Raw genomic sequence first — 27,824 nt, forward strand, 5'->3', positions numbered from 1 at the left:
ATAATCTAACTATTTTATTAGAGTAAGCCTATTTATGTTTTGATACATTAGTACATCAGTTGCTACACCTTTGCATTGATGTAAAAACCTAAATATATGCAATGTGTGCAAATATGTGGCATAAATATGCTGTGCTTAAATTAACTCATAATAGAAGGTTTTCACGATGCATCATTAACTGAACGTAAAAAATGCCACTGAACTAAATGAAACTCGCATATTTTGCAGATTATTGTTGCTGAAAATGGTAAATTATTGTCATGTTTTGAGCTATATTAATCAGTTGGACCAGAAAAAAAAAACATTTGGAGTACTATAGACTGCCAAAATTTATAACAAATCAAGGAGAAGAGTAAAAAATAACTGTAAAAAAAAAACATGACAAGAGTGTTAAATTTAAATAGGCCTAGACTATATCAAGTACACGTTGGCACAAATTAATAAATATGTGCATTTAATATATAACTTAAATATATATTATAGTTTTATTGACTTTTATTTTATGGACTTTTATTGACCAGCGGAAGCGAGAGTTGGTCCTTCAGCATAATAGGAACGGATGTATTCACTCTTTAGTTCCTACCGGAAGCGAACAGTAGCGTATGACTTAAAACTGATTTGTTTTTGCTCCGAAAGTTGTATTCGCTTTCTAAGATAATTGACACGCCGCTATTTGAATCACTTTCAAATATGTAAATATGCTTCCATTGATTTAATGTGAATTTTAATCACGAAAACCCTCCAAATTGATTTTTTTTTTTTTTTAAGGTTTTATTTACTTGGATGGTGGTGTTGACAGTGGCGTGCTTATAACTCTTTATTCCCCCGTTTTTGAAAGGGCTTTAACAAGTGAAGAACTATTTTCTGTAACTACACAGTAACATAGCTCACATGTAACTGTCAGTCGGATTGCACCAGTTCGCTGTTTCTGTCACAGAAAGTCGATATGGCTCAAGATTTCCTCCCAGGTATGGAGAGCTCCGCTATCTCTGTCTTAAAAAGAGCCGTGGAGCTTGATCACAGCTCACGACTTCAGGAGGCTCTGGTGTGCTACCAGGAAGGAATCCAGCTACTGTTGGATGTACTGAAAGGTATGACTTAAAAAAAAGTTTGAAAATAGCAAATCTTCTTTTCCTGATTGATTTAGATGGCAGTCTTAATAAGAACTTTGTTTTCTCAGCTGTAAAAGATGAATCAAAGAAGGCCCACTACAGAGAGAAGATCAAGGGCTACATGGACAGAGCAGAGCAGATCAAAGACCATGTGAACAAACTAAAAGAAGGTAGTTGTCTCAGCATAAAAGTGGGTTTTCAAACTGGCCTCAGTTTCTGATTGTGATCTCATCTGTCAGAGGGTAAATACCATGAGCAGATAAAGATAGCTGACAGTTCCACTGGGTTCAGCTATGAATCCCTCTTCAAACCCTACATCAGAGACGGACTGACTGAAGTCTGGGTGGAGGACCCTTATGTACGGCATGTCCATCAGGTCAGAGACTACAGTGATGTTTTTAAACATACAGTTTACAAAAGACTATATTACAGAGTGGAAAAGAACAGCTATGTATCTCAGAATGACACATTACATTTTTTCCCCATTGTAGTTGTATAATTTTCTTCGTTTCTGTGAAATGCTGATCAAATGCCAGTGTAAAGTAAAAACGATTCACCTTCTGACTTCACAGGATGAGGTAAGATTCTCCGACTTTCGCAAACCGTGTGTTGACTAACACACAGAAAACAATATACAATGTTTTGTTAATCAGAGTCATCCATTAAAGTTGACCTTAAGATGTGGTTTTCCAGGACGGCTCTGCTCAGCAAACCAGTGCCCTGGCAGAAATAAAGCAGTCGCTACAGAGTCAAAATATCTGTTTGGACATTCAGTACTCATCTACTATTCATGACCGGGAGATCAGGTACATCTCAAATTGCTTTCATTTGCTGTATATTACAGTAAACACACTGGAGAATAATGTGTCTGTACTCTTTATATTATACAGTCAAACCAAAAATTATTCAGACACCAGAAATCATTTTTTATATATATTTTTTTACTAGTGGGTGCTATTATACCCATATTATATCATATATATTATACCCAAAAATTCCTTATACGTTGGACTGACCATGTTTAGTTACATACCTTTCTATCAAAGTTATCTGACATTAACAAAATGTTTAACTCTTGAGTTCTTGTCATATTGTATTACCATTTTCTAAACTATAGCGAATAAACTGTGATAATGTGAGAAATTTCGAAGGTGTCTGAATAAATTTTGGTTTGACTCTAATTCATTTGTGATTATCAAGATGAATTTGTTCTGACACAGTTTAACTCTTGAGTTCATGTCTGAATAAATTTTGGTTGACTGTATATGTTCATTTTGTTTTCTCAGGTTTAATAATGGCTGGATTATTAAGATTGGCAGAGGACTTGATTATTTCAAAAAACCAAAGGTACCACCTAAATTAAGTGGTTGTCTGGCTTAAACAAGTGTTTATACCTGTGAAATGTTCAAAAGATAACTATTTGTGCTTGTTAACATATAAAAGCCTTTTTTTTTTTTTTTTTTTTTTAAGGGTCGCTTCTCTGTAGGATACTGCGATTATGATTTGCGAGAGTGTCATGAGACTACCGTGGACATTTTTCATACAAAACACACTAAGACGACATAACCTTAAAACACTTGCTTCAAAAGCTTCTCCACTGCCTGGTATATCTATGGGACGCAATTTCAAACGCAATCCTCACATACCAACCTGGACGACTGGAAATGTGCCTTTTGATCCTATTTGCAACTTTTAAATAATGCAAATGTACTGATTTTATTGCCTGTTTTAAAACATTCTGATATTCAGAGGTCTATCTCTTTGCTATTACTTCTTCTGCTGTTTTTAAACAAATTATGCACTATATGAAAGGGTTAAACTGATATGTATTTATTATATGTTCTGCTTCTGTAATTAGGATAAAAACCGAAGTGCATTTGTAAATAAGGTAGTAGTCTGCACAGTGTTCGTCACTAGTAAGTGCCCTTTATTAAAATGTTTATTTGCCCCTGATTAAAAATGTTTTGTAAAGGGGTGTTTTTACTGACTATGCTCAATAACTACACTACCAGTCAAAAGTTTTAGATTTTTAATGTTTTTTTAAAGAAGTCTCTTACTAAGTCTCCCCATTACATATTAATTACCATAGTAATCACCAAGCCTGCATTTATTCGGTCCAAAGTACAGCAAAAATTGTAACATTTGGAATTATTTTTACTATTTAAAATAACTTAAAATTTATTATTATAAATATATATTTAAAATGTGATTTGAAAGCTGAATTTTTAGCATCATTACTCCAGTCACATGATCCTTCAGAAATCATTCTAATAGTCTCATTTGTTGCTCAAAAACATGTATTATTATTATTATTATTATGTTAAATACAGCCGAGTACAATTTTTCAGTTTTTTTTTTTTTTTTTTTTTTTTGATGATTAGAAAGTTCAGAAGAACAGCATTTATCGGAAATGGAAATCTTTTGTAACATTATAAATGTCTTTATCGTCAGTTTTGATCAACTTAAATAATAATAAGTTGATGATAAAATAAAAATAAAATAAAATACTGCCTCCAAGCTTTGGATGGTATAGTGTATAACGTTGCAAAAACTTTTTATTTCAGATAAATGCTGATCTGTGGATCTTCCTATTCATCAAATAATCCTAAAAAAAACTGTTTTAAATATTGATGATGATGATAATAATAATACAATAATGTTTCTTAAACAGCATATTAGAATGATTTATGAAGGATTGTGACAGTGACTGAAGACTGGAGTAATGATGCTGAAAGTATAGCTTTGATCACCGGAATGAATTACATTTTAACATGTATTCAAATAGAAAGCTGTTATTTTAAATAGTAAAAAATATTTCACAATATTATTTTTTTTTTTGCTGTACTTTGAATCAAATAAATGCATGCTTTAAAAAACAAAAAATCTTACTGTTCAAAAACTTTTGACTTGTAGTGTATATTTTGTTCGACAGCAGCGCTTTCTTGTGGTCACTGGGTGAATTTTCAGTCGTCGTGTAAAAGGGTATGATTTGCGTTATATTACACCTTGTGTTCAACGTCACATATCGCTTGATGCGACGCTGTTTTGCTCCACCGGCTCAGTTAAAGAGCAAGACAGTACCAGAGATCATCTCACCTGCACTTTCTCAAGGATTCACGACAGAATGTGAGTATACGCGACTACATTATATTTATATTAAGTTTTAGGACAGTCGTAATGTCAGTTGTCGTGTTAATTTTAATTTGAGATATTGTTAAAGTGGTCACGGTAAGTTTTTGTTTTGTTTTTTAAATTAAAACTCAGAAATATGCGCCTGTTGTGACATGTAACGTTAGGCTACACTGATTTTTACCAACGATAATCCACATCATTTCTAGCGTTTTGAATATCTCTTTATATAAAGTCATTTTTATATGGGCCACTGGATTTGGGACATTCATACTATAAAAGACTTGCTGTTTGTGAAAGGATAAGGACTGTTGTTGACCGGTGTTGTTGATTTTAATAACTGTAATCAACAGCAGTTGGTGTTGTCGTTGTATTTGTTTGCTTGGACAGGTTTGAGTTGCTTCTATTGCCTGTCATATTAGAAACCATTAGTTACAATGAAACACGCACGAATTCCCTGCAGAAGGAGATTAAATCTATAATCGCCCTTAATCTCGATATGTGCTCCTCATCTCAGTTCATGAAAAATATAGAGCGTTGTCTCTAAATAACACTATTCATCTGTCAAGGGAACAGACTGGAGTGCCTATGGTCATGAAGGGTGAATCTCATGAAACATCCTGGACATTTCAATATTTTGTTGAATTGAGACATTATTTTCATGAACACTCAGCATGATTGCCCTGTAATACAGTTTTTTAGTTTGTTTCATTGTTGTTTTTAAATAATTTTACTGTTTTTTTTAGCAAAGAGAAATTTTTATGTTTTTTCTTGAGTAAGTGTTGTCCTTAATTTCCATACATGCTGCAATGCTGCTAGTCATAACAGTGCTAAAATGTACAACGATGATGGTGATGACTATTTGACTATTTGACCCAGGGGCGCCGCTAAGGGGGGAAAGTTAGGACATTTCTAAGGGCCCACGCACTTTAGGGGCCCCCAGAGATCTGCTTTGGTGTGGTGGGGGGGGCCCAATCTCATATTTTGTCATAGGGCCCAAAATTGAGAGCGGCGCCCCTGATTTGACCACATGCTGCTTGTGTACAGTCATGGCCAAAAGTTTTGAGAATTACATAAATATTGGAAATTGGAAAAGTTGCTGCTTAAGTTTTTATAATAGCAATTTGCATATACTCCAGAATGTTATGAAGAGTGATCAGATGAATTGCATAGTCCTTCTTTGCCATGAAAATTAACTTAATCCCCCCCAAAAAAACTTTCCACTGCATTGTTAAGAAGGCTCCTAAAGAGGATTCAGCTGCGGGATCGGAGTGCCACCAGTGCAGAGCTTGCTCAGGAATGGCAGCAGGCAGGTGTGAGTGCATCTGCACGCACAGTGAGGCCAAGACTTTTGGAAGATGGCCTGGTGTCAAGAAGGGCAGCAAAGAAGCCACTTCTCTCCAAAAAAAAAACATCAGGGACAGATTGATCTTCTGCAAAAAGTATGGCGAATGGACTGCTGAGGACTGGGGCAAAGTCATATTCTCAGATGAAGCCTCTTTCCGATTGTTTGGGGCATCTGGAAAAAGGCTTGTCCGGAGAAGAAAAGTTGAGCACTACCATCAGTCCTGTGTCATGCCAACAGTAAAGCATCCTGAGACCATTCATGTGTGGGGTTGCTTCTCATCCAAGGGAGTGGGCTCACTCACAATTTTGCCCAAAAATACAGCCATGAATAAAGAATGGTACCAAAACACTCTCCAACAGCAACTTCTTCCAACAATCCAACAATAGTTTGGTGAAGAACAATGCATTTTCCAGCACGATGGAGCACCGTGCCATAAGGCAAAAGTGATAACTAAGTGGCTCGGGGACCAAAACATTGACATTTTGGGTCCATGGCCTGGAAACTCCCCAGATCTTAATCCCATTGAGAACTTATGGACAATCCTCAAGAGGCGGGTGGACAAACAAAAACCCACTAATTCTGACAAACTCCAAGAAGTGATTATGAAAGAATGGGTTGCTATCAGTCAGGATTTGGTCCAGAAGTTGATTGAGAGCATGCCCAGTCGAATTGCAGAGGTCCTGAAAAAGAAGGGCCAACACTGCAAATAATGACTCTTTGCATAAATGTCATGTAATTGCTGATAAAAGCCTTTGAAACGTGTGAAGTGCTTGTAATTATATTTCAGTACATCACAGAAACAACTGAAACAAAGATCTAAAAGCAGTTGAGCAGCAAACTTTGTGAAAACTAATATTTGTGTCATTCTCAAAACTTTTGGCCATGACTGTAAGCTTAGAAAGTTGACTAATACTTTAAATATCCACATTTTTCTTACCTTAAGAGTGGGCGTGGCGATTTGTAAATGTTATGGAATTGGGTTCTGGTCTCATCCACTTTTTCAGCTTTGTTTAACTGTACAAAACAGCTTGAGACCTGCAGTCTCCCTTTTGTGATATTTTAGCTGCTATTAGTTGATATTGAGTTGGTTTATTGAGTTATTGTAGGTATATAAAGCCATTATTTCACAGAATAAAAATACAGTTTATTTACTGCAGATTGAGAATGTGTGAGAACATGAATGAATAGAGGGTTTGCATTTATGTCATGATTTGGTCAGGTACCTGGATGCCTGGCCATATTGGCGATACTCAGATGTAAACAACAGCATTGATTGCACGGTTAATGTACTACTGAATACATTGTTCTGCTTATGTATGCTGTCTAAACCACGGAAAAAGATGTGGAAGCTTCTAAATCATATAGAGAATGCCTTAGTAAGCAGGAAAGAGTGCAATATTTTGACAAACTAAAGTTAATAGGTGGTAAAGCTGGTGGTTTAAGCTGGTCCTTTGCTGGTTTGTGCTTGTCCTTAGCTGGTTTATGCTGGTCCTTTGCTGGTTTATGCTGGTCCTTGACCAGCTAAGGACCAGCATAAACCAGATAAGGACCAGCTTAAAACATACCTAACCAGCATCCCAGCATCAAAACTACCTAACCAACATATGCTGGTTTTTAAGTTTTTAATTAAGATATTAGCCTAATATTTCACCTACCTGACCGGAAATGATAAGAACAAACACGAATGTTGTCAAGATTCTTGCACTGGAAACCAACCACAAATGCCTTTTGTTACTCAGACAGTTTTTTGCACTCATCTCTTTAATTTGTTATAACTTTTGGCAGTCTATAGTACTCCAAATGTTTGTCCCAGTCTGACCGATTAGTACAGCCCAAAACATGACAATAAATTGACAAAATCATAAAATAAAATTTAACTGAAATACAATTAAGTATAAAAACAAACTTATTTTATTTGTACAGCTAGTTGCCAGCATTTTTCACTTTCATTTAGTTTAACCTGATGTACTAAAATGACTAAAAATACAACTGAATAACTTTAATAAAAACTATGTAGACATTTTGAGAAAAAAAATATTATAAGCGATAAAAACACAACATAATAACTAAAACCTTAACTTAAAGAAAATCAGAAAAATAAAAACAATAAAAAATATTCAGCGAAAACAATGAAATAACAATTCAGAATATTTAAAAATATGAATAAAAATTATATCAATTTAACAGAGCTACGTGTTTGTATCCAAAATACAAAACCACTGCTATAGGAAACAAGCATCTGTGCTTGGTCTCATTTAAAACCTACAGCCATTATAACAATTAGCACTAGTCTCCCCTATTACATATTAATTACCATAGTAATAACAAAAACAATTTATATTACTATTACACTGTACTTGTACAGATACAGTTGAAGTCAAAAGTTTACATACACCTTGCAGAATCTACAAAATGTTAATTATTAAAAATGACCCCATCCAAAAGTTTACATACACTTGATTCTTAAAACTGTGTTGTAACCTGAGTGATGTGATAGTTGTTCATGAGTCCCTTATTTGTCCTGAGGAGTTAAACTGCCTGCTGTTTTTCAGAAAAATCTTCAAGTCCCACAAATACTTTGGTTTTTCAGCATTTTTGTGTATTTAAACTCTTTCCAACAATGACTGTATGATTTTGAGATCTATCTTTTCACACTGAGGACAACTGAGGAACTCAATTACAACTATTACAGAAGGTTCAAAAGCTCACTGATGCATCAGAATGAAAAAACGATGCATTAAGAGCCGGGGGTGTAAACTTTTGAACAGAATGAAGATGTGTACATTTTCCTTATTTTGCCTAAATATCATTTTTTTGTTTTTCATTTAGTACAACCCTTCAAAAGCTACAGAAGATACTTACATGTCTTACAAGACAAAATAAGTTAAATTCACTGTTGGGAATTTGATTGTTGTGGAAAGGGTTCAAATACACAAAAATGCTGAAAAACCCAAAGAATTCCTTAAGGATTTTTTTCTGAAGAACAGCTGGCAGTTTAACTGTTCAGAACAAACAATAGTGTTAAAAATCAAGTGTATGTAAACTTTTGAACAGGGTCATTTTTATAAATTAAGCTATTATTTTTTCTTGTGGACTATATGTAAACGTCTTTTATGTGAAATATCTTATGCAGATCAGTACTAAATAAAAAAAAATAACATGGTTTGTAGCATTTTGTATGATTCCTCTTATTTTGGTAAAATAATTAACATTTTGCAAATTCTTCAAGGTGTATGTAAACTTTTGACTTCAACTGCATATTAAAACACAGTCACTAAGCTGTGTGCAATATGTTTTAACTAGGAAAATTGATAAAATATGTTTATAATACATAGCTTAAGTGTAGAATATTTTTTGCCACAGACAACCTTGCTAATTAAAGAATAACTATTGCCAAAATGCAACCTGGGCTGTTTTTTTTTTTACTGTAAACGAGACAAATTTATATCTACTAGGGGCATAACTTTGAGCGCATCAAAATCAATATTTTTCCAACACTAAGAAGGCTCGACACACCATGACACTTTGCTCGAAGTATCGCCTGGGTCTCTACACATGAACTCGAGCATTGAGAACATTGTTTGTGTACGCAGAGTTTACTAAAAAGAAAGTTTTTGAACAACTCACTTTCACTGTTTGGGTTTCCGCTCGCGGCCATCTTGCCAGTCAAGAAGTGTCGATCTCCGAATGCGAATGAATGGACTCCATATGAGGCTCTTTTTACAGCTAGAAGGTTAATATTGTTTTTCACTTGCGACAAAACAATGAATTAGCCGTGCATTTATATGGAAATATGCTTTAGGAGCTATCCATCCTCGCACTCGGAGATCGACACCTCTTGACTGGCAAGACGGCCGCGAGCGGAAACTCAAACAGTGAAAGTGAGTTGTTCAAAAACTTTCTTTTTAGTAAACTCTGTGTACACAAACAATGTTCTCAATGCTGGAGTTCATGTGTAGAGACCCAGGCGATACTTCGAGCAAAGTTTCATGGTGTGTCGAGCCTTCTTAGTGTTGTAAAAATATCAATTTTGATGCGCTCAAAGTTATGCCCCTAGTACTCCCATTCACCGGCCATTGACCACAAAACGAAATCACGGTCAATCTCAAAAACGGCTCGTTTGTCGTAATTATGCTTTTAGATAAAAGTTTGTCTCATTTACAGTAAAAAAAAAAAAAAAACAGCCCAGGCTGCATTTTGGCAATAGTTATCCTTTAAGAGGAAATTAAAAGGAAAATATATGAATAAAACCAGATCTGAAATAATTCAGTATACAATGTCTGTTTTCTTGTCCAGCAATAATCAGAGTATAGTGTCATTTCAGCAGTAGTAAAATATTCCAAGGAAAATCCTGTGTACATTAAAAGAGCCATATGTGCAGATTACTTTAGCCTCCCTTCAGTATGCATGTCTGAGTATGAAAATGTAAATTGACAGATGGATTATATTGAAGGCCAAACGCATAATGTAGGCTGGCTGAAAGTCACCCAGATGCCAAGCTGACTTTTGTCCAGTAGAAGGGAAGGAGAGGGATTTGTGGCCAACTCTGGATCCTGACATAGATTTATGCCTGTATCTGGGGCAAAGCTGCTCTGTGCTTTGCGGAGCGCCAGATACAAAACGTTCCATCCTCAGAGATAATGGGTATCTTAATGAGACAGTAACATTTCTAGGGTTAAAATGTCAATGAAGGAGACGTAAATGTCTAGATGCATGTCTACAACGGACCCAGTCCTTTTGTTCGACAGCCTTGTCAGTCATTTTATATCTCACCTTTTAAACATTTCAAATAGGCTGTAGCCTACTTTCACAGTTACTTATAGTAACACACAGGAGGGAGTTGAAAGCTCCTGTCGTTTGTCTGCACAGAAGGAAAGGAAGCACATCATCTGTTCAACTCCACCATATCACCTAACCGTACAAATCTGAACATAATCAGCATCACAGATTAGCACTATCTGCTCATTTATTTCACAACACAATACTGAGAAGTAGATCATGAGTCTGGATGAGTTCGGATGCTGATGGAGGGGTTTAGTTAAGTGGTTCTTAACTGACTAGTCTTTGACCTTTGAATGAAATGTGACTGTATTTACATGATTTGCATACAAGAACTGAAGTACTCTGACATGTCGATGCAAATGCATGACGTAAATGACAGCTGTGTCAGTTGATATTTTCAACACTCTCGCTTTAACAAATCATTTACAAACATGAGAGGGATATAAATCAGATGTGATGCTCTGGATACCTGCAGTTGGCATGACTGGCTCTGTTCATGTTCATTTTTGATCGAACCGCTTCCTTATGTTCTTGCTATTAACATATACGCACTTGCTCTTGTTGATAGAGTGCTGAGTGGTGAGGTATATAGACTGGTGGCTTCATCAGCTTTGCATTCACTCTCTGTGTTTCAAAAGCTGTTTGGTAAGGAGCTTAAGCGTGCAGGAAAAGCATGAGTTGGAAATGTAAGAGAGTTTGCCAGTCAGTGTGTGTCCAACTCCTAACTGCCAAACATCAAATCCGTCAATGCGGCTCTTTGTCAGAGCCTGCTTTTCCTTTTTCCTCTTTCTTGCTTTTTTCCCCCCAGTAGTTCCTTACCTGATTTTTCTCTTTCTCCGATCTGTCTTTCAGTTCCTCCATCTCTCTGCATGTTCGTGATTGGGACAGAGCCGCCGTGGTTCAGAGGATATAAGGATATGTATATCTTTTAAAAGGAAGAACAGAAGCTAAATCACACAGAAAAGAGGAAAGAGAAGAATTTTTACTGACAAAGTAAGTCATTTATCTTGGTTAATATTATGTGAAGTACATGTGCTTTGTTGTCCAGGGAAATCACGGTACATCATCATTCATAGCTAATTTTATTATACAGTATGTACACACTGGCATTCAAAGTTTGGATTAGTAAGATTTTTTATGTTTTATAAAGATGTTTTTTCTGCTTATCAAGGCTGCATTTATTTGATTAAAAATACAGAAAAAAACGTAATATTGTGAAATATTATTGCAATTTAAAATAGTGGTTTTCTATACTTCTATACTTCTATTCTATACTTCTATATTTTAATATACTTTAAAATATAATTTATTCCTGTGATGCAAAGCTGAATTTTCAGCATCATTACTCCAGTCTTCAGTGTCACATGATCCTTCAGAAATCATTCTAATATAGTGATTTATTATCAATGTTAGAGACAGTTATGCTGCTTAATATTTTTTTTGGAACCTGTGATCATTCTTTAAGGATTATTTGATGAATAAAACTTTAAAAAGTGCAGCATTTATTTAAAACATTTTTGTAACTACACTACCATTCAAAGTTTAAGGTCAGTATTTTTCTTTCTTTATTTGAAAGAAATTAATACTTTTATTCAGCAAGGATGTGTTAAATCGGTGATAGTAAAGATTTATATTGTTAGAAACGATTCTATTTTAAATTAATGCTGTTCTTTTTAACATTTTTTCACCAAAGAATCCTAAAAAAAAGTATAACAGGTTCCAAAAAAATCTTAAGCAGCACAACTGTTTTCAACATAGGTAATTAATGATCATATTAGAATGATTTTTGAAGACTGCAATGGCTTATGAAAAATAGCTTTGCATCACAAAAATAAATAATATTTTAAAGTATATTAAAATAGAAAACTGTTATTTTAACTTGCAATAATATTTGATGATATTACTGTATTTTTCTGTATTTTTTGATCAAATAAATGTGACTTTGATGAGCATAAGCGACTACTTTAAAAAACAAAAAAAATCTTACTGTTCCCATTTCCAAACGTTTGAGCAGCAGTGTGAATAATATATGAATATTCAATCACTAATCAAAGTTAGTCGTTAGTATAAATGTTTAAAGTTTGGGGTCAGTAAGATTTTTGTTTTTGAAAGAAAATATTTTTATTTAGCAAAGATGCAGCAAAGAAATTATATGATGTTACGAAAGATTTCTGTTTGAAATAAATGTCGTTCTTTTGAACTTTTTATTCAAAGTATCCTAAAAATGCATCACTGTTTCTACAAAAAAACATTTTCAACATTGATAATATGAAGAAACTTGAGCAGCAAATCAGCACATTAGAATGATTTCTGAAGGATCATATGACACTGAAGACTGAAGTAATCATACTGAAAATTCAGCTTTGCATCACAGGAATAAATCATATTTTAAATATATATTAAATTATGTAAAAATTGCTTTTTTTAAATAAATACAGCTTTGGTTAGCATAAGAGACTTCATCCCAACCCCAAATTGTAAGTAACAAGGTTCGTTTATGGCCCATTGTTTTTCTGTCATGTTTTTCTGTGTGTATTTATTTGTCATGGCAGCATATTGGACCTTTTCAGTCGGGCTGTTCCGGAAGTTTCTGATTAATCTGTAGTTGTAGGATTACTGCTGAGTAAATAGTTACAGTGATCTCTATGCAGTGTCATCCAGCCCAAAGATTATCTTCATATTCTGTGTAGTCTGCATAATGTTTTTCCCCCCCAAAGGAATACATAAGAATTTAATCATGAAGACATATTTTATTTAGTTTAATGATAGTTTACACACCGTTGGAGTTTCTACTGCGTAAATTAGGCAAGCGAACACAATAGAGCAGCAAAATTGAAAAAAGGATTGACTCGATGGACTTTGCATGTTTTTTGTTGCACATCTGTGTTATCAAGGCAGGGTCAGTGATAAGAAAGGTTTGTTGTTATAATAAAGGATATGGACGCCCATAAGGTTGAAAAAAACGTCTGACTCACATTGTGCAAAATAAGGACACAGTCTGATATATTTCATGGGAACAAGACAACTGGCTCTGGAGGAAGTCAAAAATGTAGTTTGACAACGAGGAGAGTACTACAATAATAATCTGCTTTTAGTATGACCTATGTGATTCATACAGCACATTAACAGATTTAATGAAAGAAAATTGTGTGTTCACTTATATATACTAACATTCAAAAGTCAGGGGCGGTAAGCTTTAATTTTTTTATGTTCAAGGTTGCATTTATTTGAACAAAAATACAGTTAAAATAACTCTTCTATTTAAATATCATTTAAAAAGTAATTTATTACTATGATGGCAGAGCTGAATTTTCAGCGGCCATTACTTCAGGCTTACATTGTAAGTCAGGTGTAGCATTATAAATGTTAATATAGCAATAATAAGTGTTAATATAACGTAGTGTCGGTAGTGTAGATGAAAACACAAGTGTCTGATAACCTAGAAAATATGACTGTAGAAGAAACCTTTGGTCTCTGTCAGATTGAGAAAATGCCTTCTGTTATCAGATACAGAAGTTGGCCACGTTGCCACAATTGAGATATGACATTCCTCTAGTATTTTATGTTTCAATAAATGCATCTGCCACTGCTCTCCTTTGTAGAATAACTACCTTACTCTGAAATTAAGAATAACAACTAACAGTTAATAGTTAGTAAACTGCAATTTGCTGTCATTTTAATTCCACTGACGTTTTCTAAACCCCGCCTATGTATTTTTTTACTTCTCATTCTATCTCATCTGATTTTTGTGTAACTGTCCTCATTAACAGCTATACCGGTGAAGATGAACCTTCTGGAGGCTTCAGGAGACCCAGAGGGAGAAGGCAGTGACGACTTAACAGGTCAGAAATCTTTCAGTAAGGCTTTATCACTAAGGACATTCATAAAAAGAAAATGATTCAGTCGTTTATTGTGCCAGATATTAGTCTCTTTTAATCCACTCTCAGTTTATTATTTGACATACTATTCTAAAGGCATGATGTGTTTGATGTTTAGGAAGGAAGAAGTCCAGGTTCAAGTCTAAGTCACGCCTGTTTGGGAAGATAAGGAGGAAAGAGGATGATGGTGGTATGAAGCAGAGTCAGTCTGAAAGTGACATCACATTGAGTACGGAAGACTCGGAGTAAGTGTTCACTTACTAATAGTTCACCCAAAAATGACAATTCTGTCATTATTCACCCTAATGTCGTTCCAAACCTGTAAGACCGTTGTTCATCTAGGAACACAAATTAAGATATTTTTGATGAAATCTGAGAGCTTTCTGATCCTGCATAGACAGCAACGCAACTACAACGTTCAAAGCCCAGAAAGGTAGTAAGGACATCAATATAATAGTCCATGTGACGTCTTTTTATGTCTTTTCTTCACAGGTACTCCAAACACATGCTGGGATCCCGGGCATTTTCACATGACAGCATTTTTAATGAAGAGCACAGTCATTCCGACCCTGAACCACTGAGAATTCTGTCTCAAGAGAACATTCATGGCAAAATTCGAGCTCTGCAGGTGAGTACGACAAACCACACACAAAACACTAAACAGTTTTATTATAGCTGAGATATCCCACTTTATAAACACTCATCAGTGTGATTGATGGAAGCATTAAGAACAGTTTTTAAGATGATTTGTTTTGGTTGATCAGATGAAACTCCAGCAGCAGAAGCTGCATTTAGGTCCTCCTCCCCATCTGTTGCCCATTAAACGGCGTGAAGACTTAGGTGGAAGTTCAGAAGATGACGGCCTTCCTCGTAGCCCCTCTGAAGTGTCCCACGGAGAAGGGCTATACATGAGCGTATCGAACAAGGTACTTCAACTATACAGCAGCATCTCAGTATCTTTATTGTCACATAGTGAATTGTCTATACGTTTCAGAGTCATTAATCAAAGATCTGCATGAGTTTGTGTGGCTCATTTTGTGTCTCCATTACTGTTGCTAGTACTCTAGCCTAAAGGGTAGATGTGACTCTGGACCACAAGGTCATAAGGGTCAATTACTTTAAATTGAGATTTATACATCTTCTGAAAGCTGAATAAACCAGCTTTCAACTGATGTGTGGGTTGTTAGTATAGGACAATATTTGAAAATCTGGAATCTGAGGTTGGAAAAAAATCTAAATATTGAGAAAATCGCCTTTGAAGTTGTCCAAATGAAATTTTGAGCAATGCATATTACTAATCAGAAATGAAGTGATATATTTACGGTAGGAAATGTACAAAATATAATCATGTAACATGATCTTTCCTTAATATCCTAATGATTTTTTGAAAGAAAGTAACTTTGACCCATGTTTCTAGTTTTTTATCCCTCCCAAGAACCATAGCACTTTGAGTTTAGCTGGAACAGAAAGTGAGGAGGAAGAACAGGAAGCCTGCTGTCATTTCACCAATGTGTTGACCTGTTATTCATCCATCTGATTCATGGCTTAAATTTGAATGGTTTATTTGGTCTAAAATGTTGTCTAATGTCCCCTTTTAAATGTGTGCTCCAGGCCTCTTCACAGCCGCTCTCTTCTCGGTCGATCAGCCCAGCACCTGCACCCCTTTCTCCACTTGACCCTGGCTCAGTGGACTTTACCACTCCTCCACAGTTCACTTCCCTCCTGGACAACTCTGCTGCCCGTCACCGTATGTCCATTAAACCTAAGAACCAAAGAGCCAGTGCCAAGAACAAGAGGGTGACCACTCCGGTAAGCCTTTTTAATGGACTCTTCTAAACCTATTATCCATTGGTATCCATTAGCATCAGCCTGGTTCTCTAGACAAAAAGCCAATCTGATTTTTCCATTGGCTTTTGAATTATTGTAATAAGTAAGCTCTGTGACCAATAAAAGTTTATGATTCTTACATGCACGTATTGTTCATCAAAATATGTAATTCATCAATCTTTATGAATTTTAAAGGAATAGTTCACCCCTATGATTTACTCACCCTCACACCCTGGTGTATATGACTTTCTTCTTTCAGACGAATACAATTAGAGTTATATTTAAAAATCCAAGCTTTGTCGGCGCTGATAGCCTTGTGGGCAGCACGCCGAAGAACAGCGCCGTTGCTCTCCGGGCTTCCCATGTTCGAATCCCGACTCGAGGACCTTTCCCGATCCCGCCCTATCTTTCCCCCACTTCGCTTCCTGTCATTACTGATCTGTCCTATCACAATAAAGACAAAAATAAATCTTAAAAAAAAAAAGCTTTATGCAGTGAATGGAAGTTTAGATTTTAAAGACCAATAAAGTGCATCCATCTATCATAAAAAGTTCTCCACATGGTTTTGAGGGTTAATAAAGGTCTTCTGAAGTGAATCGATGCATTTGTGTAAGAAAAATATCTATATTCGAAACTTTATAAACCGTAATTTATAGCTCTAGTAACTGTTGTACGAACATTCATGAGAGAGTGGTGTTCTAGCGGATGATGTAGGACGTAGGCATAGCATCTGATTTAGAAGTACAAAATGAGGATTTGTAAAGAAAAATGTTGGAGGATTTCAATATAAGCCAAGAGTATACTGGTTTTCCTTTGCTGTAAACAAAACTTGGTTCTTGTGAGACTAGCATATTCTCACCGGAGCTTACGTGAGCTTACGTTAAATATAGAATTTTTTGTTTACCTTTTTTTTGCCTTTATTAACCCCCTGGAGCTGTGTGGAGCACTTTTTATGATAGATGGATGTACTTCATTGGACTCAACATCCATTCACTGCTATTATAAAGCTTGAAAGAGCCAGGACATTTTTTAACATAACTCCAGTTGTATTCTTTCTGACGAATACAAAAATCTAGGACAGCTTGAGGGCAAGTAAATCATGGAGTAATTTTCATTTTTGGGTAAACTATCTCTTTAAAGGTGCCATAGAATGCATTGATACAATATTTTAAATTGTTCTCTGATATCTACATAGAAGGTATATGGCATAGGAAAGGGCGAAAATTCTCCAGAAACGATTTTACAGGTCCATTTACAACCCTAGGATTTGTCCCTACAATGAAATGGTCTGTTATTACTTTATTTGGAAGGTTCATGAATAATAATGATGAGCTCTGCTCTGATTGGCTGTTTAACAGAGCGGCTCATTCAGTAGTTCGCACATGGAGGAAAATATATATTTAATCACGGAGCCCGAGCCGCTATTAATATGCATGAGGGTCATTGAAACTGCCGTTTTGAATGCACAATCATTTTACTTTCACTTTTGATTTGCAATTGCATGTGCTCTGTGTAACGTTACACTACAGCGGCAGTTTTTACCACATATTTTACAAGTTTAGATGCTTGTTAGTGATGCTCAGGATCTGTAAATCATTCGCCATCGTCCACACAGGCTACTGCTAGCAAGAAGCTAACCGTGTCCCTTTAGTGTCTCGCCTTATTTTATTAGAACGCTTTATTTGTTTTCCTTGCCTTTCTGAGTACAGACACCAACCCATCCCTGCACTAAACATCTCCTGCACAACCAGAAACATAACATTTATTTCCGTGATCTGCTATTTTCGCTATCGTCCTCGCTTTGTTTTTTCACAATAGCCTACCCGCAGACCTTCTGATGATTCGGCTTTGCAAATATTGGGGGCGTAACTATTAATGATCCCAAGACTATTACGTCATAGTCGCTGTTTTGTTAGCATTAGCCTATTTTTCAGGCTTTTGCAAACACCAGATTTAGGTAAATATAGTTTTCCATTCTATGGCACCTGTAATAGATTTTTTAAATTATATTTAATAGCTTTGTACCTTGTACTTCCTGTGTAGGTTGAAAGCAGAGCACGATCAGAGAGTTTGAACAATCTGGACCAATCACTGACGACTAGGGAGGAAGAGACTCCTGTAAAAGAGATACCTCGTGCTCACTCATATTCCTCACAGGTCATACGGGGAGAGAGGCTTACAACTATACAAATCAAGAGTCCAGTTCCAGTTTCACCTTTGACATCTCTGCAGACTTCTGAAGATAGTAAACAAGTTTCTGCTGAGCCTGAGCTTGAGAGAAACATCCTGTCTACATCACCTCCAAGCCCTAGCCTACAGGAAATGACTCCATCTGCGACACCAGTAGCCAAACCGCCAATCCCAGTGGTGCCAATTGACAAAAAGGGAAAAGGGGAAGGAAGTGAGATGCTCAGTAGCTCCAAACTACTCAAAAAAATCCAAAGTACCACTGTGTCAACTGTAAGCCCAACTGTAAGACCAAGTGTAACTACCACACCAGAACTGACTTCCGTGGAAGATGAGAAGACAAATGCTGTGCAAATACAAACCAAGCCAGACACGCTGAGCAAATACATTGTTCATAATGCAGCAAATATAGAAAAACGCCCAGCCTCTACTCAAGCTCCAACCAATGTGATTTGTGGAGTAAATCTAAGACCATCATCTTTGAGGAGAAATACACCTTCCACAGATGAAAAACATGAGTCCAAGACTCTTCAGCCAGTCAGCACAGCGTCAGCTGTTAGTCATGAAGATCACACTCAAACTGAATGCATAAAACGTCAGAGAACTGTGTCTGGGTCGTTCCACTTCAATGTCTCCTCAGACAAGATTCAAGAGCGCCCGAGGACTGCAAGCTTCACTGGAGTTGTTGGACAAGCTGGACTAAAAAAGGAACCTCCATCTCCTGCCAAACCTCCTTTGAATTTCAAGATAGAGCGGCAAGTGAGTTCACATGTCGAGAAAGCATTAAAAGACCCAAGTGCTCATGTATCACCAGCTTCAAAGAAAGAAGACAAAACGGACACTTCTCCAGTGATACCTACAAAGTGCACAGATTTAGCAAAGAGCCGCTCTTGGGCTCCGGATGTGGAGGAAAGTCAGGACAACGAGAAACAGGAGATTGCGATAGAGGCTACTGAAGAAGGAGTACAGGAAGTGGAGGTGGAGGTGGCTGAAGAGGCATGTGAGGATGCGATGGAGGAGGCTACAAATGCATTTGGAGTAAAGCTTCGCTCTACATCTCTTTCGCTAAAGTTTCGCTTGGACAAAGCTCAATCAGAAGATAGAGTAAAACGCCAGAGTGTTGCAGTCAGTGCACAGATTTCACCTCCAGCCTCACAGTCTGATTCAACCAGCCATGTGGAATCTGAAGACCAACGCCCTGGCATGGGGTCTACAAGAGTCCATGCTAAACTCAAAGACCCTACTCTTCAAACCAATGCATCCTCAACCTCTGGTTCCTCCGGTTCGAGTTTCTGTAGAGACAAAGAGAGAGCTGGCGTACTCAGACAGGCTGGTGAGTTTCTTTTTGTGGTTCCCCAAGGTGCATGAAGATTAAGCCTCTGGCCTATTTAGTTGCAATTATGATGAATGTGAACAGCTACATGTCCTATGAGAATGATGATCCAGGTCATACCAGGAAACAGTTGGTGTGGTTGTCTGAGTCAAAGCATTTAGAAAGCTGCTTTGTCCAAATGTTTAACTGTGCCAGTCTGTAATTACTCTGATAGCGGTTACTCAAACAAATCGTAGATTGGGCTTATAAATCTTACACCTTGTCTTATTGAACTAACAATGGACATCACTAAATCACTAAACCAATAAAGTATTATTACCTTTATTGCCTATTAATGATTAGTTGATTTTAGTATAATTTCAAAAGAATAGCAATCAGCAGAGCAGGACAGTAAATAGTGTTACTTGATTTTTCCAGTTCCTCCCTTATAAAAATTAACCATGGTTTTACTATAGTAAAAGTGTGGTAAGCGTGTTTTTTTGCCATTTATATAATAAAAAAATAACATTCTGTTAGTAATTCTTCACCCTCATGTCATTCCAAACCTGTAAGACCTTTTTTCATCTTCAGAGCACAAATTAAGATATTGTTGATGAAATCTAAAAAAGCTGAAAAAAAAAAGGTGGAGACTGACACAGAAAGGAAGAAAATGTTGAATAAAGTCATTATTTTTGTTTTCTCCACGCATAAAAAGTATTCTTGTAGCTTCATAAAATTACGGTTGAACCACTGCTGTCACATGGACTATTTTAACAATGTCCTTACAACCTTTCTGGGTCTTGAAAGTGTCAGTTGCGTTGCTGTCTATGCAGGGTTAGAAAGCTCTCAGATTTCATAAAAAATAACATTTTGAAGATGAACTCTTAAGGGAAGGTCTTACGGGTTTGGAAAAACAAGGGTGAGTAATTCATGACAGAATGTTTATTTTTGGGTGAACTAGGTCATAGCTGATTTTGCATTAACCCATTTTATCCATGTTAGTTAGATCACCTCTTTCCATGCAAATTTGCAGTTTTGGGGAAAGTAACATGAATGGTATTATTCTACATTTTCAGAACCTCCTCAGCCCTCATCATCAGCGAGCAAATCCACTAAGATTGTACCTTCACAACCTAAAGAAGGTACAGACCTGCCTCCAGAAGAAGCTACAGCGGTACCCTCTCAGGAAAACCCACCAACATCTACAGCTTCAGAGGTGTCCTGGATGGAGATGGCCAGAGAGAAGACTAGAAGTCTCCAACAGCTCTTTACTAGTAGACTGCCTGAGTTTCCTAGCTTGCAATCACGGCCAACAACCTTGACCCCAACACAACCACAAACCCAAACATCTACTTCACAAGCCAATTCAAGAATCATACAGCCGACGTCTACACAACCTCCTTTGAGACCTACAGAAACGAAACCACCCCCATCTGCGCAGCATTCTGTAAGATCCATACAATCCACCACTCAGCTGACACAAACTCAGACTAGAACGACAACAAACCAACCTTCAACAAATTCAACTCAGACAACCACTAGTCAGTCTCAAGTTGACAGTGCCAGAGAAGTCCAGTTTCAGGCCAAAACAGCAAAACCAACCCAGTCTACAGTTACATGCACACCGAACACACAAACCACCACCGTACACACAGCAAAACAGCCATTACAGGCATTGGCACCACAGACAACAACCATCCAGCCGTCATCACCACTGCGAGCAGCATCACAGACCCACACACAAGCTTTACTGCGTTCCACACCAACCCCAGGTTACCCACATCTGTTGTCCAGTCCAAAGTTAACATCTCACCTAGTCTCCCAACAGTCTGCCAATACTGTCTCAAAGGATCAGCCTCAGAATGAGGGGGGAGAGCCCAGCGTAATCTCAGGGAAAGCTGACAGGGCGTCTGCATCTCAGGGGAAGGGGACAGGGTCTGAAGATGGCAGACCAATGTGGGCAGCAGGATTAGGAAACAAGACCTCGCTGTTGCAGCGCTGGGAGAACCAAACAACTGTTGCAACCAAGGTATTATTAAATAACTTACTGATCTGCTGTCTAAGTTGCTGCTGCTTGTTATTCTTCTGACCCAAAATTTAGTCAGTATCTCCTCCTAGAGCTTTAAAGCTACAACCACCAAACTTGGGTCAGACATTTAGACTGTTCTAAAGTCAGGTGCTATAACTTTCCTAACTGATCCGGATAACGGTTTTCAAAAACCAGACTATCAAACCCACCAAAAGTCCCATAGTTTTTTATTGAGGGGGTGAAAACTTTTGTACAATGAGACTTACAACTCCCTACTGAATAACAGGCTTGTGCACAATTCAGAATTTCAGAATTGGCCGCCATTCAATTCATGAGTTGGAATTTGAATTGAACTGACTCCGCCCCAAAGGAAGTTGAATTTGAATTGGAGTTGGAATGACAGGAAGTGGAATTAAATTCATGGCAATTCAAAGACATTCCACACAGTCATACAACAGAAAGAATGTGTTGAATCTCACATACAATTACATTAATTTTGTAATTTAATAGCATAATTTCATTATACATAACTAGTCACTCCTCAACCCTGCATACATTGTGTTCCACAAAATTACAATTCCAATAAATCAAACGTTATTATGTGTTCTGTGACTAGAGCTTTTAACATTCATTGCTGGGGGGAAACATTTCCTGTTAATGTAATCTGTACAAGTAGTTCAAACTAATATCATTTATAGAATATGTAATGAAATCATATCTGACATATATTGTAAAGCTTCATTGTTAAACACTTCACTTATGTATATGAATTTTTTTGAATTTGTATTGAATTGCAATTCTGCTTCCTTTAATTCAAATTCGAATTGTAATTCTAGATCCTGTTTTTGACATCAATTCAAATTCAAGAATTGAATTGGAATTTAGGAGTCATTCTCAATTCAATCCTGAATTGTGGACAAGCCTGCTGAATAAACAGCTAAAACCAGCTGTAGTGAATTTTACAGGAGACTCAACTCATTTTAACTTGGCCCACCTAGGGACGCCAATTATGTAGTGAGTTCTGCTGTCGCCCACTAGGAAGGCGAAATAGTGTAGTGATGGGTACTCGTGTCACAGATGACGTTATGATTCTTGGATCACATGTCACTTAATGTGCGGTTATGAGTACATCACATAAGAAAGATTGGTGGGATATCTAACTTGTAGAACCTCTCACTGTATTATCAACACAAGGAAGACACAAGTGTAATAAAATAAATTTATTAACAAATGATAGACAAGAGTAATCAACTATTAAATGAATACCATAAATGCAAAAGGAATAAAGTGCATAAGATGCATAAAATGCGAGTGATTCAGCTGGGTGTTGCTATGTCAGAGCTATGTTATCTTATGGAAAGATAAACTGTTGCTACTCTGAAACAAATAAGGTAAAGAACCTTATTATGCATCAAACAAACAAATGAGCTATTATTTGTTATCAACTGCAATCAGCTATACAATATCTAATGTAAATTAGAAAGATCATATACTGATAGTACACAACAATGCCAAGGTCTCTGGAAGAGGATTGGAAATTATATTTACGTTCTCTGTGGTTGATTGAGCAGTCCGGTAGCGGTGAATTCTTCCACTGGTTGCGCTGGGAGCAGTCAGTGGGAAAAGGAGCAGGAATCCGTTTCGACAGCCTTGAGCCTGAAGCGCTGTAGGATGCTGATCTCCTGGAGCACCAAAGGGTCCTAAGATCTGGAACACGCAGATGTGGCCCTGGTGTAGGTGCTGAAGGCGCAAGCAAAGGTACCTGAAGTGAAGGTTTGCTTGCTGGAGCTCAACCTTGTTGCAAATGTCTGTTGGTCTTCTGCCTGTCTGGGCTAGAGACTCAGAACTTGGTCAATCCGCTTTGTCTCTCTCTCGGATGGAGACTCAGGACGTGCTGCATCTGTTGTTGTCTCGCTGGAAAATATCTCTTTCCTTTGCTGCCTCAAAGCTGGAGACTTGGAGCGTGGAGCGTCTGTTTCTGTCTCTCTGGACAGTAGGCTCAGAATGGTTGTGTCTGTTAGTGTCTCTCTCTCTTGTGGAGCTGGAGACTCAGAATGGAGGTGTAGCTGTTATTGTCTCACCCTTGCAGGTCAGACTCAGTACTTTGTTAGTGCTCTGTTAGTGTCTCACCCTGCCGGGCCTCAGACTCAGAACGAAGTTTGATCTGTTACTGTCTCACCCTTGCGGCCTAAGACTCAGAACAAGGAGTGTCTTTTGGAGAGGTACCTTTATACCTTTTCGATGAGGAGGAGATTGCAACTTGGCGCTTCTCCATTTCCATGCTGTGATTGGCTGGTTCCATCAGAGCGGGGGAACATGGGGTAGCCCACCCTTCTTTCCTCTTGTGGAAGTCATTTGCATAGTCCAAACACAAAGTTAGAAAAGTGTCAATAATGTTTTACTGGTGCATTTCTCACTTTCCAAAACACAATCAGAAAACATTTGGTCATTAAAATGAACACATTAAGTCCAAACATGATGGGAAAAGATTGAACTGTCATGCATGCATTCATTTGTCCATTAACAGCTGAGTTTGTGTAAGATGTTGCACTACACATCGCTGTCAGTGAGAATACTTATTTCTCTGAATAAGTATAAGATGTGTGTGTTATGGTTCGCGTCAGTTCAAGGTTTGAAAACATAGTTATGAATGGATTTGGATGGATCTTTGTGATCTCTCTTTGTTTCACCCACTGCTGCTGCGTCTGGAGATCCTAAGGAATTTTTATGACCATCACAGGACCAAACCTTAGAAAACAGTCTCAAGGTGGGTGAAGGGCAAAAACTGCGTCTTGACCAATAGGAAGTTCTGTCCTTCCCGGGTTTTTGTCCCAAAGGTCTCTTTTTGCCCTCTAAGAGGTGTCTGGCAGTTGTCCTGGCATCCTTATCCGATGGCGTTGGACAGTTTGCTTATGTTAGTCCACCAAGATCCAATCAAAATGTAGCAAACCTTTGTCCACTATTGTGGCCAGGGAGGGGCCCTTGCCATAAACTGGGCCCTGGAATGCGTGGACCACTACACAGCCTAAGCTGGTTGGCTGGTCTCCCAGGCTGGTTTTAAAGTGGATTTTGCCACTTTAGCTGGGAGACCTGCTAAAAGACCAAGCAAGCTTAAACCACTTACTTTAAGCCTTTTTTATGTAGGCAAAAATAATTGTTAAAAAGGACCGCTAAAACCAGCCTAAGCTGGTTGTCTAGTCTTAGCTGGTTTTGGCTGTTTCTTTTAGCATTTTTTTTCTTTTTGGCTACATTTTTTTTTCTAAATCAGTTGGTTTTTAGTTGATTTTTTTTTTTTTTTTTCTAAATCAGTTGGTTTTTAGTTGATTTTTTTTTTTTTTTTTTTTAATAAATCAGCTGGTTTTCTTCGGATTTAGTTGGTTCTAGTTGGTTGTTAACTTTCTGTTTTAATCAGCTGTTTTTATCTGTTTTTGCTAAATAAACTGTTTTAGTTTTTCTTCTAAATCAGATGTTTTAGCTGATTTTTGGCTATTTTTACTGAATCGGTTGGTTTTACCTGGATTTGGTTGGTTGTAAACTTTTTATTTATTTATTTATTTTTGCTAAATCGGACGCTTTTAGCTGTTTTTGCTAAATGAGCTTGTATTAGCTGGTTTTTAGCTTTTTTTTTTTTACTAAATCAGCTGGTTTTATCTGGATGTAGTTGTTGAGTTGGTTAACTTTTTATTTATTGATTTTTGCTAAATTAGCCGCTTTTAGCTGTTTCTGCTAAATGAGCTTGCTTTATGTTAGCAACACTGTAGCCACAATTCCAAGAACCCTAGCAACCACCTAGCAACTATCTCGATCTGTCAATAGATTTTTATGCTAAATCAGTTAGTTTTAGCTGTTTTTTCTAAATCAGATTTTTTAGCTGGTTTTTTTGTGCTTTTTTTTACTGAATCAGATGGTTTTACTTGAATTCAGTTGGTTGTTAACTTTTTTTTGCTAAATCAGCTGGTTTTAAGCTTTTTTTTTTACAAAATCAGCTGGTTTTAGCTGATTTTAGCTGTTTTTTCATTCACACTAGAAACACCCTAGCAACCGCATAGCAACTATCTATCTATCTATCTATCTATCTATCTATCTATCTATCTATCTATCTATCTATCTTTCTATCTATTGAACATTCTTAAACTATTAAACTAAAACAAAGTATTTCAAATCTAAAACCTTCGAACTTAAAGCTGTTAAAACTTTTTGTCTACAAATTTTACTCATCTAGTTTCTCATGTAATCTCTAAACACACCTGGTTTATTCAGTAATATATATACCAGAAAGAGGACACTTACTTCGGCCTCCAAAAAAGGAGTGTGATTCTTTCATACTAGTCTAGTTTCCATCCATGTTTTGCAAAAAAATTAAAAAATTTCTTTAGTTATTTTGATGCCTTTAAATTCAACTAATATTTTTTTTTGTTACAATGTAGGTGAAAAGTTAACAGAAATAACAATTGCTATCACTGATGCTGGTAGCTAGCATACAAACTTGTTGGTTTGCTGTGTGATCAGGGAAAATTGTAACACTAGTTAGTGTGACTTTATCCAACTGAACAATTGGATTATTAAAATATATTATACATATTATTTTAAATTACTGAAAGTTTTTTCAGGTAAAAATGCTCAGTTATATTATACAGTACACTGACATGAAAACAGTTGTGCTGCTTATTTTTGTGCAAACCATGTTACATTTTTACATCCTACTCTCATTTTTTTCAATATAAAGCATCCTTGCTTAATAAAAGCGTTAATTTTTCTGCCTGAAAAAATGTTAAAGACCCCAAAGTTTTAAATGTTATAGTTAGTTAGGGCAGTTAATGTTGCAATACGGACAAATGTCTGAAAATCAAAATTTACAAAATAAGAAATTCATAATCCAGCGAGATCTAAAGACTTTGATCATTACAATAGGAGCAAAAAAAAAAAAAAAAAAAAAATTGTGACATGGTGTCACTAGAGTTCAAACTATGCTTATTTTGAACCGAAAAATCTCTTTATGGAGGGACTATGTACTATTTGCTCATAAAATCTAGTACAGTATTTTCTGTTTGTGGTGTTTTGCTTTGTGAATTGTTTCAGATTTCCTTTGTACTGATTATAATAGACAGGTGAGCTGAAATCAACAGCAGAGTCCCAAACCACATCTCAATCTACAGTTCCTCTCAGACCGATCTCGAAGGTCTCAAGCGCAGGCACAGGATTGGACTCAAGTTTGTCAATGCGTAAGTGGGTGACACAATATCAGTTTTATGTAAAAGCTACAATTAAAGTATATGCTCATATTTTTTGTTATTATTTCTAGAAGCATCCTCTTCTGTTCCCACGAGGTCAGCAGACAGAGAGGATAAATGGCAGCAGAAATCAGTGCCACCATCATCACCTTCATCATCTCCATCATCATCATCCCCTCTGCAGTCTGTCCGTGACAATGCCCAACCATCATGGATGGAGCTGGCCAAGAGGAAATCCCTGGCATGGAGTGATAAGACTATGGACTAAAAATACATGGAGGAAGACTTCACAAGTACAAGAAAGATGCTGAGGATCAGCAGTTTGCTCCATGTGAACTAAAGTAAACTTTGACATTGATGTTAAAGCAGTGTGTTTTGGAAGTAAACCACTATTGCTTATGTATATTATTGAGGAAAGGCACGTTCATCAGTAAGTAAACCTCCTAATAGTGTTTGTCTTCTAAAACCTTCCCATGTGAGCTGCTTGCGTTCTCTCATATGAAGTATGAATGTATGCATTGCAGAGAAGTTAATATTGTGAGCTTTAAAGTCACAATCTCTTGCAACACTGGTTAACAGCTGCTGGTAATGTGTTTTGTAAATGCACCACAGTGAAAGTCGATCAGAGGTGGAAGGGCAGGGAAACAAATTCAGGTTCAGACTCAATCAAAAGCACCCTGAGTGAGATCTCAGGAACAGAAACATATGGTACTATATGTTTTATCCACTCACACGTGTGTAGACACACAACAACAATATAATTGTCTCCCATGTAATACGATGCTCAATGTTTCTCAGGTTTAACATTGTTGTTTTCTTGTGAAAATATGATTAATATGATTATTTCCTTTCCGATTAAAATTAGTATTTATTTCCATGAATTCCATCCAAGAATTTGTATGTATTGTGACAATGTATCAACTGTTGATTTTCTGAGACCTATTAGGTTTGAAGAGTTCTGTTATTTTATGTTAAATGCTAAATTATGT

General features: G+C 36.8%; 2 protein-coding genes across 4 annotated transcripts; both read left to right on the forward strand.

The window, feature by feature from the left end:
* The first annotated feature begins 601 nt into the window (after positions 1 to 601).
* Positions 602 to 3,299, forward strand: mitd1 (MIT, microtubule interacting and transport, domain containing 1). The gene is made up of 7 exons (XM_073846242.1): positions 602 to 1,091; positions 1,181 to 1,282; positions 1,352 to 1,488; positions 1,604 to 1,690; positions 1,806 to 1,918; positions 2,399 to 2,459; positions 2,583 to 3,299. Exons 1-7 carry the CDS (start codon positions 947 to 949, stop codon positions 2,676 to 2,678), a joined length of 741 nt encoding a protein of 246 aa, XP_073702343.1. The 5' UTR covers positions 602 to 946; the 3' UTR covers positions 2,679 to 3,299.
* Positions 3,300 to 3,918: 619 nt separating this feature from the next.
* On the forward strand, positions 3,919 to 27,682 carry cracdla (cracd like a). Of its 3 annotated transcripts, none has more exons than XM_073845718.1 (11): positions 3,919 to 4,238; positions 11,224 to 11,364; positions 14,142 to 14,213; positions 14,368 to 14,494; positions 14,742 to 14,877; positions 15,014 to 15,175; positions 15,861 to 16,058; positions 18,120 to 19,596; positions 20,652 to 21,604; positions 26,709 to 26,826; positions 26,910 to 27,682. In XM_073845718.1, the coding sequence occupies exons 3-11, from the start codon at positions 14,156 to 14,158 to the stop codon at positions 27,101 to 27,103; spliced, it is 3,423 nt and encodes a 1,140-aa protein (XP_073701819.1). In that variant the 5' UTR covers positions 3,919 to 4,238; positions 11,224 to 11,364; positions 14,142 to 14,155; the 3' UTR covers positions 27,104 to 27,682. The 3 variants fall into 3 exon arrangements, with proteins under 3 accessions (XP_073701819.1, XP_073701817.1, XP_073701818.1); XM_073845716.1 differs by having other exon boundaries at positions 3,922 to 4,238; positions 26,907 to 27,682; XM_073845717.1 differs by lacking the exon at positions 3,919 to 4,238 and having other exon boundaries at positions 10,624 to 11,364; positions 26,907 to 27,682.
* Positions 27,683 to 27,824: the final 142 nt, after the last annotated feature.

The sequence above is a fragment of the Garra rufa genome, chromosome 8 (genome assembly GCF_049309525.1).
Source record: "Garra rufa chromosome 8, GarRuf1.0, whole genome shotgun sequence".
Taxonomy (NCBI): Eukaryota; Metazoa; Chordata; class Actinopteri; order Cypriniformes; family Cyprinidae; genus Garra; species Garra rufa.